The sequence below is a fragment of the Brachyistius frenatus genome, unplaced genomic scaffold (genome assembly GCF_029030835.1).
Source record: "Brachyistius frenatus isolate BFR_SWC_R1_liver_20210118 unplaced genomic scaffold, ASM2903083v1 Contig_9, whole genome shotgun sequence".
NCBI lineage: Eukaryota > Metazoa > Chordata > Actinopteri > Embiotocidae > Brachyistius > Brachyistius frenatus.
This window is the reverse complement of record NW_027210608.1, coordinates 7,780,328-7,800,345: the sequence shown is the minus strand read 5'-3', so window position 1 is coordinate 7,800,345 and position 20,018 is coordinate 7,780,328. Positions and strand designations below refer to the sequence as shown.

Here is a 20,018-nt window from a genome sequence, read left to right as displayed (position 1 = left end):
TGTCCCAAAGACACTCCTTTGTTATCTTGGCTGTGTGCTTCGGGTCGTTGTCCTGTTGGAAGATGAACCTTCGCCCCAGTCTGAGGTCCAGAGTGCTCTGGAGAAGGTTTTCATCAAGGATGTCTCTGTGCATTGCTGCATTCATCTTTCCCTCCATCCTGACTAGTCTCCCAGTTCCTGCCGCTGAAAAACATCCTTACAGCATGATGCTGCCACCACCATGCTTCACTGTAGGGATGGTATTGGCCAGGTGATGAGCGGTGCCTGGTTTCCTCCAAACATGACGCTTGGCATTCAGGCCAAAGAGTTCAATCTTTGTTTCATCAGACCAGAGAATTTAGTTTCTCATGGTCTGACAGTCCTTCAGGTGCCTTTTGGTAAACTCCAGGCAGGCTGTTATGAGCCTTTTACTGAGGAGTGGCTTCCGTCTGGTCACTCTACCATACAGGCCTGCTTGGTGGAGTGCTGCAGAGATGGTTGTCCTTCTGGAAGGTTCTCCTTTCTTCACAGAGCAATGTTGGAGCTCTGTCAGAGTGACCATCGGGTTCTTGGTCACCTCCCTGACTAAGGCCCTTCTCCCCCGATCGCTCAGTTTGGCCGGGTGGCCAACTCTAGGAAGAGTCCTGGTGGTTCCAAACTTCTTCCATTTCCGGATGATGGAGGCCACTGTGCTCATTGGGACCTTCAATGCTGCAGACATTTTTCTCTGCCCTTCCCCAGATCTGTGCCTCGATACAATCCTGTCTCGGAGGTCTACAGACAATTCCTTGGACTTCATGGCTTGGTTTGTGCTCTGACATGCACTGTTAACTGTGAGATCTTATATAGACGGTGTGTGTCTTTCCAAATCATGTCCAATCAACTGAATTTACCACCGGTGGACTCCAATCAAGTTGTAGAAACATCTCAAGGATGATCAGTGGAAACAGGATGCACCTGAGCTCAATTTTGAGTGTCATGGCAAAGGCTGTGAATACTTATGTACATGTGATTTTTTTCATTTTTGATTTTTAATAGATTTGCAAAAATTTCAAAAATGTATTTCACATTGTCATTATGGGGTATTGTGTGTAGAATTTTGAGGGGAAAAAAATGAATTTAATCAATTTTGGAATAAGGCTGTAATATAACAAAATGTGGAAAAAGTGAAGCGCTGTGAATACTTTCCGGATGCACTGTATGTGCCTTTTAGAATAATCATACAAATGGATGTGGTCAAATAATTTTTACAATGTAGTAGTCTAACATGATGCTTTTGTGTGTTGTTTGTCCCAGGGTGAGACCAAGGTGCTGAAGCTGAAAAACCTAAGACCCAAGGACTTTGCTGATTACACCTGCCAAGTGTCTGTGCGCAATGTGTGTAACATCGAAGATGAGTCTGTCACCTTCAGGCTCACAAATGCCACAAGTAAGTTTATTGAGTTGAGTTTTCTTTCTTTTTTTAAATCACAAAGACTAACAAGTGCTTGGAATGCTGCATGCACAGCACATGATTCCAGAAAGTCTAGATTTTCTTTTTCTTTTGCCATCAATGTCTTGTTTGACTCTTGCTCTGTTTTTCTCTGTCTTTGATACTTCCATCTTATTTGACTTTTCTCTGCATGCTTGCTGTGTCTTGGCTCAGGAATCTCTCGCTCTCTGTCACTTTCTCTCATTGTTAAAACATTGACCATATTTACTTGTGCAGGAAATAGCATGCTCCTTTCACACTTCCTCTCTCTTCCTTTAATATAGCTCTCTCGCTCTGTCTTCCTTTTTTTTTTTCCACTGTTTTTTTTTTCGCTGGCTTATCCCTCTCCACTAAAATTTGCTCTGTCTCTTTATCCTCTTGCCTGCCTCCCAGCATGCCATATTGTCTATCTGTCTTATTTTTTTTGTTGCTGAGAGCTCATCTCAGACCCGTCAGCTGTAATTCAGTTGTCACACTGTTATCTCCAATTCACTCTGCACCGCTCTGTCCATCTCCACGCCACCGCCCAGCAACACTGTTACTTACGACAACATTGTTGCCGTTGACAACCCTGTCAAGTTTGTTACGGTCAGACCGATACACCACAAGGCAAAGGCCCGTGCTTGTGCAGAATTTTTTTGAAAATTATTTTCCTACTGTGTGTGTTTTATTTTTCTCCGCTACTCTCCCTTTCCTTTAACATCGTTTTCTAAATGCAAGCCAGTTCGAATTTATACTGGCATATCTTGCGAGACAATTAAGTGCTTTACAGCTTTTCATGTAAGTGTTTTTCACACCCATTATCAGTTATGTTTGATTCATTTAAGTAACTTGAATGTATTCATTTGAGAAAAAGAGCCATGTCAAATTTTATGAAACATGCTTCCTATAAACAAGAGTATGGGGTTTGTTGTCTACAGCCATTTGGAAATAAGAGGACTGTTCAGGGCCTCTTGTTTTAATCGTTTTTCTTACTCGTGGTCAAAAGGCCTCTATAAGTATGACCAGCAAATGCGGAAAAAACAAATTTGTACTGATGGCTTTGACTGAAAGAAGGCTGTTGGTTTGAAAAGCAGCTTGGCATCCAAAACATAATGTCTTTAAATCTCTAAATTGGAGATTTAATTGTGAAAATAAAAGATTATAATGCTCCTCAATCTCTAAGGACCTCTAAAAATCTGTAATTAAAGTATTTTTGCGTTCATGCAAAAATCAAACAACAAGTGGACTGGCAACCAAGATGTAGTCCGGCTCATAACGCTGGAGGGAGCTTCACATTTACTTGACATGAGGGTGTTTACAACCTTATCATCTAACTCTCAGCAAAAGCAATTCACTGCATTTCCTAAAATAGAAAAAAAAAATGTCTTATTGTCTTTGTGATCAAAGACAATAAGACATATTTTGTTCTGGAATAAAACTCACCTGTTTAAAAGATAATTTATGTTCAGAGTAGTTGAACAAAATTGGTGGAAATTTCAAAATGTTTGGACTCACTTTCTTTGTGTGCATTAATATAACTCAGGACAGCTATATTAAAAATGAAAAAATACATGATCTTTTTAATGGCAAAAATGTTATTTCAGTCTGATGCAGTATTTCAGTCCCAGACTAAAGAGTATGTTGTTGTGATAGGCACAAGTTCCCATGACGTATACAAATGTGTTTAGAGACTTTAAACTGAAGAAGAGGTTATCAATTGAGCAATAAGGCCTCTTTGAGATAAGAGACAAAGTCTCCCAGTCTTCTAAAGTAAGCTGATGTAAGCTGAAGATGCAATAAAGTTAAGCTGAGAAGAGACCAAGTTTGGCATCTTTGTGAAACAAGAAAGAGAAAAGGAAAGCAGCTGCAGGCATTAGAAAAGAGGAGGAAATGAAAGCCTGTGAATGAATCAGACAGGGATGAGAGATGGAAACGGCTTGTTGAAATGCTCCTGAAAACAGAATGACGCTAATGAATCAGCCTCAGGTAAATGTACTGTAGCTCACAGACATGATGTTAATAATTAGAGCAGATAGCACACTGGAGCAGAGATGATGAATGGTGGATTATGATAAAATAAAAGGGGTTTTATAAAGAGAGATCAAAATGCGTATGAGTTTTACAAATATTTTCCAACACGGTCCATTTCCTAGTGTTAAAATCAACAGGTACTAAAGGAAAGCAAACAGGTCTTAATGTTCCTGCTGTGTGTAATACAGTAGGTGTTTCTCACTCCAGGGTTTTCCTCAGCCTTCCTCTCCTCCCTTCGTGGGCTCCTGTGGCTGAGATCAATTGTATGCCCACAGCATAGTCAAGACACACACACAAGCATGCACACAGACGCACGCACGCGCACAAACAGAGAGAGAGAGATACACAGCGACCACGACAAAAAGCGTCTGGCTGGTGCTGGCATCAGGGATCATAGACTTGCCAAAACAGCCAATCTGTCTGGACCTTACAGCCTCACACAGTGATGGAAAACACACTCCTTCGTGTGTGTTTCTCTGTGTGTGTAATTATGATAGCAAAGCACTGAAAATGTGAAAAAAGAAACAAAGATGTGTGATTGTGTGTGAGTGTGTCCCGGCTTTCACTTCTTAACCTGTTCCACAGTGCAGACATTTATGGAACAAACAAGCTGTTGGAGTAAAGAATAGAAAGAACTCCAGTCCAGGAAAAATATGTTTCATTGATTGATCACATTTCCCAAAAGGGTTAGGGTTACATTAAGGGTTTATTAACTGCATTAACACATTTCTTCACCCGTTTAACAACACCTTACATTTTCCCAAGTAACTGGGATCAATGCAGTTAACTCACCTTCAGAAAACTATAGTTATCAAAATCATAAACACCCTATTTTTTGTATCTGTTTCAAATCAAAAGCCCTGTAGCATTTTAGTCAAACTTCTTAACAAGGCTTTAATTGTGAAACATTGGCATCATTTGTGACTGAAATTGAGCAATAACACTTTAGATGAGTAATCAAGAACAGCCTTTGAAAATAGAATGATTATTGGATATAGTTCTTGACTTTACTAAATTAAAGTGTTTAAAATACCTTGACTACATTATTGACTATTTTATGTATGTAAATTTGCCTCCACAGTGGTTACACAACACTAGAAATGAGACACAACTTAACAGTGTGTTCACCGTGTGCATGCACTTCGCAGGTGCACTCCAGTACTTCAACAAATAACACTATGATATATTCAAAGTTATGGTTGTTAATTAGTTATTGGTGAGTCTAAACATATTTCAGCCACGTTAATCTCAGAGACAATAGCCCGTGCAAAAATAGCCCTTTTCAACCTAGTGTAAACATAATTATGTTATCTAAGATCATTACATCTCTAGATTCTAGATCTTCCAAATAACATTGAAATGACTGAAGTAACGGACACGGGAACATAGAGATAAAGAACAGAGAAATACACATGGGGCAAAGAGAGGGGCAGAAATAAACAGATGGACACAGAGACAGAGATATAAATTTGTAAAAGAGGAAAGCAAACAGTGAGCTGCTTTGTTTTTTATCCTCTACAATATTTATCTAATGATCATATTTTGATATTCCCCCTGAGTTTCCTCTTTGTCCTTGTGGCGTCAGTCACTGCTTATATTGGATCCATCCAAGTAGGTCATGCCATCACTGCTGATTCACCGCACAGGGACAAGGAGATTGATTGATTTTTATATCATAATCCCAGCCTGGGATTTGAGTATGGGGCCTCTGCCCTCCAGTAACTGTCGGCAACGACCAAATCCTCTTCCCTTGCCTCTCATAAAAAAGAACATGGGGGCAATGCTCCAGAGCTTGTCACGTTATTTAATGTGGAGTACAGGAATAGAGGGGGTAATGGAACAAGAACAGGATGAGTGAAGGGATGTAGTACATAGCATCAGACTGACTTTCACCATAACTGAAGGTAGACAATGACATGTATTACTTGTTTAAAAGTACAAGGGAAATGTACATGATCAAATAAATATGAAAAAAAAACTTTCTTCTAAACTTCTGCTTTATATTTAAGTTCTAAAAGTTTTTTTTTTCATCATACGTTCACATTGTAATATGACAATTACGACAGAGCAGAAAGAGAGAAGAGAGGGCACTTTATTTTACCAAGTTCATTTGAAGCTAATAACTTGTGCCATGAGTTAAATTATTAATCTGACCCAAAATGGTCATGGGCACAACGAGCAAAAATGCAGAACTGATTTATTTCTAACCATCACAGAAGTAATTGTCAGCTTTTGTTAAATAATTTACAGTTAATACACATCAGAGACTTTTTGATGGTTTTCAAGTGCAGTGCCTTTGATTAACTTGGAGGACTCTTTATTAGTCGGCTTCAGGTGTCATTGTGATTCTTTGTGTTCTGTTGACATAAATGGAACAAATGCTAAATCACAGAAAAATTAAACAATGCTAGAGAATAATTATATTCCTGTATAATGTCAGTGACAGGTATGTTGGATGAAAGAAAGAGACACACACAGAGACACAGCTTGATTTAAAGCTGTTGACAACCCTTCAGCAAACTGAGTTAGACAGTAAATCTGAGATATGGCTTGATTCACTATTTTATTGATTATTGTAACTCTCACTACAGTGTACCTATACAATAATATGACAGTCGTACAAGTCCGCAATAAATATGATTAGATCAATAGGTGGCAAAGCCTACTTCATATGAATTCCTGTTGAAAACTTGAAGATCAATGGGCAATCTGCAATAATCCTTCGAGCAGTAGTAGGACATTGTACTGCATCTGTGCAGTCAATTTTATATAAGGCTATAATCCATGGCTGAGAGGGGTTATGTCAAAGAGAGAAAGAATCAGAAAAAAAAGACACAAGACACAAAACATAATTTAAAACACCAATGATTTGATTGAAAGCAGTTGCTTGTTTATCTGTTACAGTGCTTACTGTTTCCTGATATTTTTTTCTTGCTAATTTCCATGCAAATATTTACATTTAACAGATCATGCATGGATATAGGTTAACCACATCCCACTGGGATTATTTCACCATTCAGTTTGTGAATTTGTCTGACATTTCTTCATCAGTCTCACATCCAGGCAAGTCAGGGTGTGGACATACAGCCACACCACAGGCAAGAATCAATTTGCTTGTAAGGCTGCTTTGATCATTTTCTTTGTGGAGTCATTGGTTGGGGCTTTAAGAGAATTTCAGATGTTCTGTGCTCCCTGAGTCTAAACTTTTCCGCTTTAAAACATGCTGCTTTAATTATCCGGAGATGTTTGAATGAGCAGGCACACCCTTTTCTGTAATGCTCTGTTTCACACTCCGAATTTCACAGATTTGCCACCATGAGAAGGATTATACAAGTAGTAGATACAGTACCAATATCATTTTTGACATAATTGTCAACCTGCATTTCTAAACTCTATCCTCATGTAGTCCTGTCCTGGCTTCAGATTCAATATTTCATCCTGTTCTGTCCTAAAAATACTGTTTTCAAACTGACAACATTTCATTGCACAGTATTTAGCGAACCAATCAAACGGTAGATTTTATATTTCTTTCATGCTGATGTGGTGCATGTTTTCAGCTACAGTATTTTTTTTTGCAAGTCCTTTAATAATAGATGATATGCACATATTAACATCGATGTCCCTATAAACCAGTTGATTGAATATATACAAAAACAGATATCCACTATGAATGTATACAGACAGACTCTCATACTGATGTACAGGTGAAATAAACAAAAACTACACACACATACATGTAAACACACTTTATTCCCTCCTTTTCAAGTATTTTTCTGGCAAAGGCAAAAGAAGAGGACTAGTGCTCATGGTGTTACACTTACACACAAGCCTAAATGTGCTCTTCGGGCACATTTAGAACAAATAGAGAAGCTCTTAAAAGCCTTCATTTAGTCAGGCATATGAGTTAAAATATTGACCAGTCTTGACTTTACCGGGTTTTCATCAAGGGAGAAACTTTGGGTCAAGCTATAGACAATCTGTTTTTACTAATTCTGTCATGGTGAAGACCCGCGGTGATTGAAACCTGACTAAATACAGACTTTTAATCCATTTCTGGAATTTATTTCCTTTAATCTTCACTCACTTTACATAATCTGTTGTATTACTGCAGTCCTCTTGCTGTTATTTTTATGATGGCTTTGATTTATATAATGATGTTAATAAAATCTAAATGGAGGTCCTTCATAGTCCATTTTACAGTTGCACATAAACTGCATTTTATTTATAAATAAACAGCAGGCCTGAAGGCAGGCCACAGTGCAGTGCACGCATTTGGGGGTTAATCTCCTCACCTTGCTTCAGGGTGTTTTGTGTGGGGTAAGAACCACCAAACCACACAAGGAGCATTTACTCCTGCTGGCACCAAGCATCAACAGCAAAGCGGTGGTTGCTTGTCAATCTCCATGCCCCTAGGCCAACCTGCGACCCCACCATATTTTTTACTGACATTGTGGTGACAAGCACACAAAACACAAACATGCAGCTATTGTCAGCTACATTTTCATCTAAACCTGTTTATTTCCATCTGAATTCCCCCTAATAACCATTCTGCCTATACTTCATAGATAAATTAAATATCAAACAGGTAAAGCAACATGACAGTGAGAGAGGAAGCTTGTCAAAGAGGAAACAAAAACTACAGGAAGCAGGAAGGATGAAGCCCAGATACAGAGACGGAGACAAAAAGAAGTATAAAGACAGATATTGAAGATACAGAGGTGACAAACTGACAGAGAGAAAAGCAAGTGAGAAAGTGTGAGCGTGGAAGAGAGGCATTTGTTACCTGGTTGTAAACCGCTGTGCTGCACATAAATCCCATTACTTTGGGAAGAGCGCTGGATGATCCCACCGTTACCGTCACCCACGCATCCCCAGGAAATTGAAGCTATAATTCTCAAATCCTCGGTTCCTCCCCTTTGCTTCACTCTCTTATTTATTTTTCTACTTTCCAGTCTTTACAATACTTTTGCCTTTTTTTTGTTCTTTGGATTTAACGTTTCATTTGTTTAGTTGTTTGTTTTGCAAAATTATTGCTGGAGCCAGTCTACAGAAAATTATGTGAAGTGTGTGGTAGTGACTAAACCAAGGTGATAATAAAAAACAAAGTCGATACACTTGACCTTGTGAAGAAAGGTCTTCTTACAATGTCAGGACGCAAATGCGTCTTTTCAGTTTGAGATACACTGTGTTTGATGTCATGCATGTAATCAAGACACAGATGCTCAACTCCAGGTTCTGTAAGTTTGAATGCATTTAAATCTGATTTCTCATTAATTTTCATTGGTCAAGTGTCCCACCATTTCTTTCTCTGTTGGCAATAAACAAAGAAATAAAACAGTTCTGGCCTTAGTTTGTTTTCCTCTCAAGGAAAATACACCAATGAAGATGAAAAAAAATACTTGAGACAATTTGCCTTCTATTCTACAGTAATGGATTTAAGTAGTTTCTACGCTCAGAGAGAATAATAAAAATAGTGACATCTGCTTCTGTGGTCTGTGGGCAGGTTGAACTCCACATTTATCACACATTGTCGTTAATTACATATTAGGCCTGAAAAGCTGCATTTTTGGGGATGTGTCTGTTTGATTGACAAGCCTGTGGTGCAGTCAGGTTTCTGCTAAAGTTGGGCAGGGCGTAGTGTCCTTGTGTTCCCAATCAGATCAACTCTGCTCGTCCAAATATGGTAACTTCTGGCTCAAAAACATATCCAAAATCTCAAGATGGCGACAGCCAAAAGGAAAAACCCTGGCTTCAAAATGGCAGTTCACAAACTAATGGGTAATATCACGTGTGGTTGCCGCTTGGTACTATTACAAGACTAAAAGAGAGACTTTTACTTACAGCCTATTCCCAGTCTGCCTGACTTGCATTCTTTCAAATATGTCACAAACACATGATGTGTGCCACCTTAGAATTACCCTTTAACCAACCATCCTCACTTAACCCAACACTTTATTTTACTGTGACTATATTTAACAGAGAAATAACCAAACAAAACTGTTTCCATGGGGGTCCGTTCAATGCTTAAAAAGCTTTGCAGACCTACAGGGGTTTATTTTCCGAGTACTGTGATTTGATACAATGGGAGTAGACAGTGCTATTTATGTGCTGATTGCAGCTGTTACACCAGTGAAATTTCTTGTCAGGTTTGGGGCCATCAGTAGTAAGGTTAGCTAAAGAGATACCCCATTAGTGTGTGTGTGTGTGTGTGTGTGTGTGTGTGTGTGTGTGTGTGTGTGTGTGTGTGTGTGTGTGTGTGTGTGTGTGTGTGTGTGTGTGTGTGTGTGTGTGTGTGTGTGTGTGTGTGTGTGTGTGTGTGTGTGTGTGTGTTTCTGTAAGCACATTTTGCACCCATTTAAAAATACAAACATATCTGAATGTGTGCACAGCTGCATGCTCACTGTTGTATTGCTAGAAACATGCATCTGTAAACTGGTTTGTTGAGCCACTGTGTACCTCTTTCATTACAGCAATAGCAATCTATTAAAAAAGAGATTAGATGAGAGGATGTCCTGCATAAAGTATATTAGGGAAGTGAATCACTGTCTAGATTCTGCTGGGTCGGTCTCACTGAGGATTAACTCTCCCTCAGGTTGATAAAGGTTTCCTCCTTCTTGTCCTCTTGAGCCTGTTTAAAAACCCATGTGTGGAGTATACTCCTCCACAATACTCAAATATGAATATTTAAATCATTAAGAATACAAAACAGCTGTTTAGTTAAAAAAAACAAAAACAAAAAACAACAATTATGGATTAGCTACTTTGCCCAAGGACACAATGGCACAAATACATTATGTTTTATACATGTACACATTTTTTTTTTTTAAAAAGAACCACTTTCATATGATCAACATTTAATGGCTCTTCATTCAGTGCAGACAAATTTACAGGTCAGTTATAACTATATTACCCACCATATGTTAGGCAAAAAATTGCATCAATTGCATCATAGGTTGTAGAGAAAGTTGCCTTTGTTGTTGTGGTAATATACAATTATTTTTGCATATAACCTCACTCTAAGTCCGCAGTCATAACTTGAGCAACAATTACATATCATTTTAAGCGATTTGATAATTGCCTAAAACAGAACAAAAGTTGTGATACTTTGAACTTTATTACATCCATCAATCATAAGGTTCTTAATTAATTATGCATACAATTGGTGGGAGTCGTATTACTTAAATAAGGATGTACAATCACATATTGCTCTGTAAAAAGAATAATCACAAATGTTTTTGATTTTAAATTGAAAAGATTGAGAAGAATATTTGACATTCATACAAGTTACTTTTTTTTCCCTCTTTCACATGGACCTTCTTACAAAAATACACAAATCATCAACAACTGATCACCTTTCAACCACCTCTGACTAATAAAGTACTCAATCAATACCCAAAGAAAACATTTCTGTCAGAACCCACTGTGACAATGACGTGTGATTAAAAAAACAACAAGGTAAAAAAATAGATTACTATTGTATCAGAGGCATATTTTGAATGTTCAACCTAATGGGCTAATTGGGAAAGGCTGACTTAATTTCTGAAGCCGAATACTTTCCCTCTTTGTGACTATTTTTGAGTGGTAAGAATTTAAGAGAGCATGAAGGTGTTCAAAATTCTTAAGGGCCTTTTTTTTTCTTTTTTTTTTTTTTTTTTCTAAAACCCCGTATTGAGACTATTGCTAATGCAGAAAGAGGTGATTGGCCCAGATGACAGACGGCACATATTGTTGCAGATAATTATAACTCGGGTTACTGTGGATTTACCTGGTTCTGACTCTGGGGTTGGAACAAGCATTTAAACCTATTAGAGAGTGTAAGCCTCTTTCATCTTTCCTCATCCACAGAGTTGGAATGAATTCATATTGGCAAATGAATACTGTAGGTGTTTACTGCTATAGCTCCAGCTCTTTAGTGTGTGAGTCTGTGAGTGTGTGTGTGTGTGTGTGTGTGTGTGTGTGTGTGTGTGTGTGTGTGTGTGTGTGTGTGTGTGAGTGTGTGTGTGTGTGTGTTGTGTTTTCTTTAGTTTTTGTGCCAGAAGAAACACATTTTCAAAACAAAGAGCATCTATCAAGCAAATTAATTATTTTGCAGGATAAATGGGGAAAAGTGTAGCAAGTTCACGAGCCAAGTTCCGTGTTTGCCTTCATTTCATCCCCATAATGACCCCAGAAACATTTTACCAGATTAATGTGTCATTATGCCTCTATTTACTAAACAAGATATAGAGCACCTGCTGTATTATTTTTTTTAAAAGCCTGTTCAAGAAAGATAAATATTGCAACCCCATGTGACCTGGCAGTTTGTGAAAGAATGTGCATTATTCAGAGCGAGGTTGAGAGAGCAAAATTTTAACATACAGTGACCTTGGTTTTTTTCTTTTTCTTTTTTATGCTATAACTTGGCCAGACGCTTACTGGGAGACCCAGAGTTACTCAGATAAATTCACACCACAGACCTGTAACAGTACAACCACAGATTAGTAACTCGTGGTCAGTGAAGCAGCTCCAGTAGAGAAACTGGGACTTGACTGCTTTGCCCTAGGGTGTTTTTACTGTAGTTGATGAGAGAGGTGGAAACCTTTCTATTCTATAGCACTGACAAGATTTGTGTAGTCACTCCAGGGATTTAAACTGGTGACATCCTGGTCACAAGCTCATTTCTCTCAACGTTACCCTCTTGTCACCCCATTTACACCCTCTGGCAAGATATGCAAAAACCTATTACAATAGGTGCAGATGAAATTGCCACCCACTGGAACTAGAGCATTTTGAATCCTGTAAAAGTTCTCAGGTTTACATTGAACTAAACAGTACAACTGTAAGAAAAAGGCATTTCACCATCATTAGACTGCAGGGGAAGCCACATGTGATATTCTATATAAACCAGCATAATATTGGCCACATGGAAACCCTTGTTTTACAAAAGCTTTTTAACAACACATGCAAACTGCCTGAATTATCAAGGCAAGGTATGCTACATGACTAAACAACCATTTAGTAGTTTCACATAAACCAAAACGTCCAGCAGATACCTGCAAGTTAACCACTTTTTTGTGTTGTTTTAATGAGGTTTGTTAACGGCAACAAATTAATTTTGTTTGATTATTTTCATTGTGTGCTTGTGTGTGTGTGTGTGTATGTACGTACCATAGTTTCACTGTGACTTCGGGTGTATTTTGTTCCTCCCTCTCACCAAACCTCCTCTTAGATGATTAATATCCTTTTTTTCTTTTTGCCCTTTTCTCCTCTCTCACTTCAGCCGTCTTTTATTCTCTCCTTCCCCTGAGTTGTTTGGTAATGTACAGTGTAGTATGTGTTCCCCTCGCTCCCACTGCTCTGCCCTTTTTTCATTTTTTCAAACTGCTGGGATCCAATCGATCTCTGTCTCTGGCAAAAGGATATCTTCTGTCCCTTTTCGCAGTTGCATTTTGGGTCATCCTGTACTTTTTCTGTAAGGTCACATGTGAAATGGACACAGTGGCTCAGAAATGACATTAGAGCAGGGGAACAGGGGCACGAATTAGTGTGGCTTGAGAAAATGCTGGAAGTTCAAACACACATTAATGCACACTGGCTCACAGGCACACACACATACAATGAGAAACAAATTGCACATATTCACATATATCTACACATTACATCACATCTACAGTCAGAACTAAATATTAAAGAGCTGCTCTGTGCTGGTGCTGATTTCGTAGAATGTTTTTCTGGGATTTACATAGTTACATTACATTACATTTCATTTAGCTGATGCTTTTATCCAAAGCAACTTACAATAAGTGCATTTCAACCATGAGGGTAAAACCCAGAACAACAGGAATCAAGGAAATACAATTTCTTCAAGAAAGCCAAACTACAAAGTGCTAAAAGTAAGTGCCATTTTAAGCGCTACAAAAGTTCTCCTATTCAAGGTAAAGTCAGAAGATAGTGGAGATGTGATCCCCATAGACAGCTGTAACTCCCCCCCTGAAATATCCATCCAACTGGTTTGGAGAATATTTTAGTACATTACTGCTCAATACATATTTGTCTCTCTAAATTACATAGGTTTATAAAAAATATTACCTGTATTATATGGTATAAAGTATTGAGTGGTAAATCCATTAATATTACTTTGCTAGTAAAACACAATAGCAGAAACTGTGGTGTTTAAAGACTGGGATGCCAAACAACATATTTATAAAAACTGCTTCTGAGCCGCAGACCTTCATATGGAATGAGTTAGTGGAAAATTCTGGTAAGAGTATGTGTACATGCACACAGTTTCATGTGCATACACACACACAAACAGGTGTTAACATAATACTCCTCATTTAAAAATGAAAATAATATCATTACTTCAACGCAAAATCTACGAATTATCACAGAACCCTATTGAGAAATCTATATTTGCATCGTGATATGACAGGTGGAGACAGACAGTTAACATTAAGGGCCCTACTTTCGTACCTGCGCAAAGCTGGTTTGAATGCTGATCCAGGCTTATTTGGAATTTAATGCAGCGCAAGGGGCTTTTTTCAGCATTTTCGCGGCTCAACATGAACCCGCCGAGATGGGAGGAATGGCTTGGTGGGTGTGTCCATGAAGATGAGCATGTGCTGTGCAACTTTGATGCCATTTGTGAGGTGCAATCACGCTTGCATTTCTGCCAGCTCAAACCAGTTCAATGTGCAACGCAGCTGGTGCAGAGCTAATTTCGTGGGTTAGGGCCAACAGACCCAACCAATATGCATCATTTATGCACAAAAGGTTATGGATAGTTGCACATGACCACTTTTGCCATTTAATTAATTATTGGAAAGTAAATTATGCACACAATGTTGAAGATGTAAATCAGATGTAAATGTAAATTACGCACAGTCAAAGCTCCTAATGCAATTAATTTATTAACACTGCAACATCAGTGACGTTTTGAGTTTATTGCTCTTATCAGTGTTCCTAATAAATTAAGCGCATCTGGAGCTTTGACTGTGCGTAATTTACATTTACATCTGATTTACATCTTCAACATTGTTCCAGCACATGATTTCAGTTTATTGGATGAGTGTTCTTTCGCTACACCCCCAAAAACCCTCGACGCTCACAGCTGATACTGTTGAGTCTGCTACATCCTCTGCTGGGGTGAATATCTCAGTTGGTGATGGTACTGGGGAGCTGATTTGAAAGGCCACTTCACACTTTAGAATTATCTATGTACCGCTGCACTACAGATGTGCTTGCGTTTGTGTTCACCAAATTTCCCAAAAAGTTGCCCACACCACATCTACTCCCAGCGCAAATAATTTAGACCAGCATTTTCCTAGAGTGAGGAAAATAGAGCTCTATTATTGTAAGTCTTCAACATCCGTGTGCTCCATTATCTGTAGCCACCAGCCCTTACAGGTGTAAGAAAACAATTCAGTTCTGTTCCATGCAGTGAGTTCCTCTTTTCTTTCTTCCCTGTGTCTCTTCCCCTCAGGTCCCCCAATGATCCGGCTGTCAGTCAACGACACAGTGGTGGTGGACCCTGGGCAGGATGTGCTCTTAACCTGTGAGGTGACTGCAGGTTTCCCCCTGCCCAATGTGACGTGGTCACGTTACTCTGACGAGCTTCCACTCAGTGCCCAAGTTAGAGGGCCAACGCTGATTTTGCGGGCTGTCACACCAGCAGATGCAGGCTTCTACAACTGCTCCGCTGTCAATAATGTGGGCAACCCTGCTCGCAAGAACCTCAACATCATTGTCAGGAGTAAGTAATGGATGTGTGTGTTTGTTCCCAAGGAAAAGATGGAGAGTAATAAGGTGATTTATTGGTGAGGGGAAGGTTTGGGTGCAGATTAGCCCTAATTTGTCCCTCTCATTATTTCTTTAGCCACCCTCAAAGATTACCAGATTTTCGGCAAAATAAACATTCGGCCTTCCAAAAACCCAGAACAGTGACACTGATTCTGAAAGTGTTTCCAGATTCCTTAAATACTCTTCTAACAGCATAAACCAAAAATTCAGAGCAGCACTATGAATTACATTATTTCCCAGTGAGGGCAATGTTTTAGTATCTTTTTAAAATAAATGTGCTACCAATATTGTTAGCATTAAATTCAAGGAAATTATAGGAAATAACATGAATGAAAATTATAAAATATTTGTGTGTTGTGGTGGCCAAAACCAAGATGTTTTGGGCCATTTCCTTTGGCTCTTTTTAAACTGGATAAATATGTATTTATTTTTTGTGCACCAGAATAATTTTTCGTCCAGATTGTCCATTACGATTAAGAAAATACCTTCAAAATCAGGGTAAATGGGAGAAAAACAACCACTGGGTCTTTGAAAAGTTGCCTAGTGTAATTATTTTCTGAAAAATAAATAGCTTAGCTCTGTATATCTCATATTATACATAATATAACACATGACAGGCACTCATTGTGAGTAAGCCCACATTTTACATAATTCATCCAGTATCCATCAACATTTTCCTCATTCACTACTTTCAAAACTGGAAATTCCTGATGCATTTAGTTATGTTTAATAGCTGGCGAGACAGGAAACAATGGATTATAACCACAAAAAAAATATTATTATTATTTTTTAACAATACTAACACACACACATACCTGACAATAACATATTAGTTTTCTTGAAAACATCAGATTAAACCTAGCATATTTTTCATTGTTAACACCTCAAGCTTTGCCAAGCTCAATCAAGTTGCTAAAATTATGAATTTGTTCACCTTCCTGAGAATGAAATGTGTTTGCTAGGTTCATTCTTTGACTGTGATTATATAGAGTATGATTATGCAGAGTTTGTGTGTGTGTTTGCTGTATGTCTCTGTGTGAAGGGGGTATTTTTGATCCATCATTACAAAAAGCTGATGTGAATCTTGTCAGAATAGGCGGGTTAAATATTGTTATTTTTGTCATTTCCCTGCCGTTAATACTGAAGCCTTCTATTCTCCCTCCCCTCCAGCTATTTTTAGCCCCTTTAATCATCTTTATTCACTCCAATTAGTTAGACTGGAGTGGAAGCAATTAGCGACAGTCTCTTCTGTTAGTTAACACTGTAGAGAACGTATGCTGGATGGGTTTCTCCTGTTAGCTTAATGGGCCTGAACGCACTGTCACAGCAGCGCAGGTGGTAATACGCGGAAAGAGACACACACTCACAGTCCACAGCGATAGAAGTGTGCAGGTAGGCAGGAGACACACACAAACGCACACACAGGCCCGCACGCACACAATTCAGGTAAGGCTGCATTTTAACCATATGGTCACTGCCTCATAGCCATGGCTCCACCCAAGCATCCTGTTAACAAGCTGGAAAGGAGTTTAAATCAGGCTCTGCTCTCCTCGCCGCCTCTCTCTCCCTTTAGTGGGGAAACAGAGAGCTGTTTTGTATTCAACATGGAAATCTGTTGGGGAAACGCAGCCTTTGAAACTGAAAATTAAATGTGACAGTGTGAGAGTTACTCTTTGTCCTTGATTTTGTTTCCCCCCCTCCTTCTTATCCCCCTGTTATTTTATTCTGAATCTGGTTCCTTTTGTTTCACCCTCCTTCACAATTTGCTTCTTCCTCTCTTTCACTTTCTTTTATTCTGCAATTTCCTTTTTCCTTTGATTTCTTTTTGTCACACAACCCCCACTTTACGCCTCACAAATCTGTCGCACATCTACCATTCTATATTAGCGTTCTTTCTGCTCTTCCTTCATGTACGTCTTCCTTTTTAATGACTGTTTTAGTTTCTTATTCTCACTCACTGTTGTATCAATTCTGTCTTTTTGATTTAATTTCTAAGTTTATTCTTATTCTCAATTTATTTGTGTATCTTTTTCTTAATCAATTACTCAATCAATCAATTCTTAATTTGAATCTACATTTATACCAAACAAACGTAAACTTTATTGGCCTGACATACAGTCATGTGAAAAAATATGTACATCCCATGGAAATTGTTTACTTTTTTGACATATTTGGACCAGCAAATCTTTGTACTTGGAGATGGTTAGTGACATGAAAAATATATACCAGCAGGCATTGATGTTTTTTCAAAATGAATCAAATTGAGCAACAAAGAAAAAGTTTGCTGGCTTCCACAACCTTTTATACAGTCACCTGCTATCTAGCCAATCTAGGACGGTCCAAGAATTAGTGACACTAATAATACATTTCAGAAAAAAAGGGCAGACATTGCCCATGATGTTGAGCATCACTTATACACAATTCTCACCAAGTTCACATTTTACCTGACATTACCACCACCTCAGCTGGGACTTTCTGGGAGGTTCAATGTGCAATGAAGCCACCAAAGTGATTGCCAGTATTTGTCTTTCATGCCAGCAAAACATAGGAAATTTGTGTATACTTCAACCAATGTTTGGCAAACGCAGGTATTTGTTTGTAATATCCTCATTATGTACAAATAAGAGCTCATCAACAGGTTACAGAATCTCTTTTAAAGCTCAATAAACATGAATTTAGATTAAAAGCATTCATAAGTTTGTGAACTTGAACTGCAAGCTATTTACATAAGTGCTTTTCATCTCAAAAACAATATTAGTTACATAGTTACAGATTACAGAGACAATATGTAAATTTAAGAGTATACAAAATTCACACCAAAATGTATTCTTATTAATTAGACTGTGCCATATAGTTAATAATTTTGTCTCTTCTTTTTCACCTTGCCACCACCGCACACAGCAATGAGCAACCTGACCTTCCAGATTACACCAGACTCCAACAAGGACAGTGAGACCATCCAAATGGGTCGTGACCTCAAGCTGTCGTGCCATGTTGATGCCACACCACAGGACAAGGTCAACTACACCTGGTACAAGAACGGTGCTCCAGTCTTCAACTCCGATAGCCTGATTTTACTCCGCAGTGACCCAGACATGGCGCCCGGTACCAGCAGTTTGGAGATTGTTGACATGAAGTTCAGAGACTTGGCTACTTACAGCTGTGTAGCAAACTTCCCAGGGAGCAGGGTACCGGAGCTTCGTGTGGATGTCAACATCTCTCAGAACAGTGGTGAGACTTTACTTTCCTTTTTAATTTTTTTTTCAACATACTTTATGAGTGGAAATGCACAATATGACATACAAGAATCAAAGAACAAGTATTTCCTTTTTGTGTGTGTGTGTTAAACAGTTTACAATGGTAAAGAAGAAAAGGACAGGAAAGTAAAGCAAACAAAGATAAAAGAGCGTAACAAAAACAAACAAATTAAATCCAAACACCCACCCACAAACCCACCCACACATATGGCCTTCACATGCAATTACATAAAGTGTCTATAGTACACTATTGTTATTGTAAAACTATAGTTAAGTTAAGTTACAGTTAATCAGACAGATAAGGGAGGGACAGAGGACCAGATAAATCAGTTACCAGATGTGTCTCATTCAGAGCAACACTGATAGATTGTGAAAATATGAAATTAAAGGTTGCCATTTCTTTTTGAAATGGTCATTACAGCCTCCAAATGCATATTACATTTTTTCAAGACTTAAGAAAAACATCACATTCTTAAACCAGGCAGACTGTGATGGTGAATTTGGAGATTTCCAAGCACGAAGTATTCTACAACGTGCCAGAAGAGTGGTAAAGGCAATAATATCCCTCTATAGGATGGGTTTGTCTGGGATTCCAAAGATTCCCAGAATAGGCTACGTTGTACCTTGATCCCTAAAACTATAGTTAAAATATCAAAAACATAGCTCCAGAAATCTTCAAGTTTAGGACAAGCCCAAAATGTGTGTATGCATCTTGGGTTAGCTAGTCTGCCATTACTAAACTGCATCCTATGGACCACTTTAAAACTGAATAAGACCAAGTCTGGCACAAGACGTAGATGTGTTCACCCTATTCAGTGCACCTACCCACCAATTCTGTCAAGTTCATCTATAACTCACTTTCCCATTTAGTTTTAATTGCAGAAAAGGTATCAATTGTAGTTATAATCTGATTGTAAACTTTTAAAGATCAGTCCCTTCTGAGTTGGATGTGTATCCAGTAGGCTTTACCAAAGTGTTTTGCATGGGAGGTTAGGGTATGAAGGGAACTGTTTCACCACAAAGTGGCAGACCTGAAAGTATCTGAAGAGATTTGAACGGTCCAGGTCACATCTCTTACAAAGAGAGTCAAAGCTAGAGAAGTGACCACCATTATAAAGATCCCTGAAACACTTCAGTCCTCTTCTTTTCCACTGTGAGAAGGTTTTGTCCACTACAGAATGTGGGAATAAATAATTATATTACTAATCGGACCCAGAGAAGAAACTGTTATAAATTTTAAGTGAAGACGAAATTGAATCCAAATTCTAAGAGTAGAAAGGACAATCGGGTTAGAAGAGTGGCCGGACAGTTTTATCGGAAGAGATGCATATACCAATGCAGGAAGAGAAGATGAATAGCATGATTGAGCCTCCAAAATGCACCAATCAGTCTTAGGGGCATTAATCCAGAGTTATATTTTTTGAATATTAGTTGCCCAATAATAGAAAATAAATTTAGGATGGGCCAGGCCAACTATGTCCCTTAGGCATTGGAGAAAGACCTTGCTCACTCGTGGCGAC

At 38.5% G+C, this 20,018-nt stretch overlaps 1 protein-coding gene across 2 annotated transcripts in view; it reads left to right on the top strand.

The window, feature by feature from the left end:
• Positions 1-20,018, top strand: part of LOC138616328 (MAM domain-containing glycosylphosphatidylinositol anchor protein 1) — a 171,698-nt gene that overhangs the window by 101,702 nt on the left and 49,978 nt on the right. For both annotated transcript variants that reach the window (XM_069690568.1, XM_069690567.1), the window contains exons 6-8: positions 1,276-1,408; positions 14,925-15,194; positions 18,143-18,472. In XM_069690568.1, the coding sequence (XP_069546669.1) occupies positions 1,276-1,408; positions 14,925-15,194; positions 18,143-18,472 (733 nt within the window). The remainder of the gene's footprint in view (positions 1-1,275; positions 1,409-14,924; positions 15,195-18,142; positions 18,473-20,018) is intronic.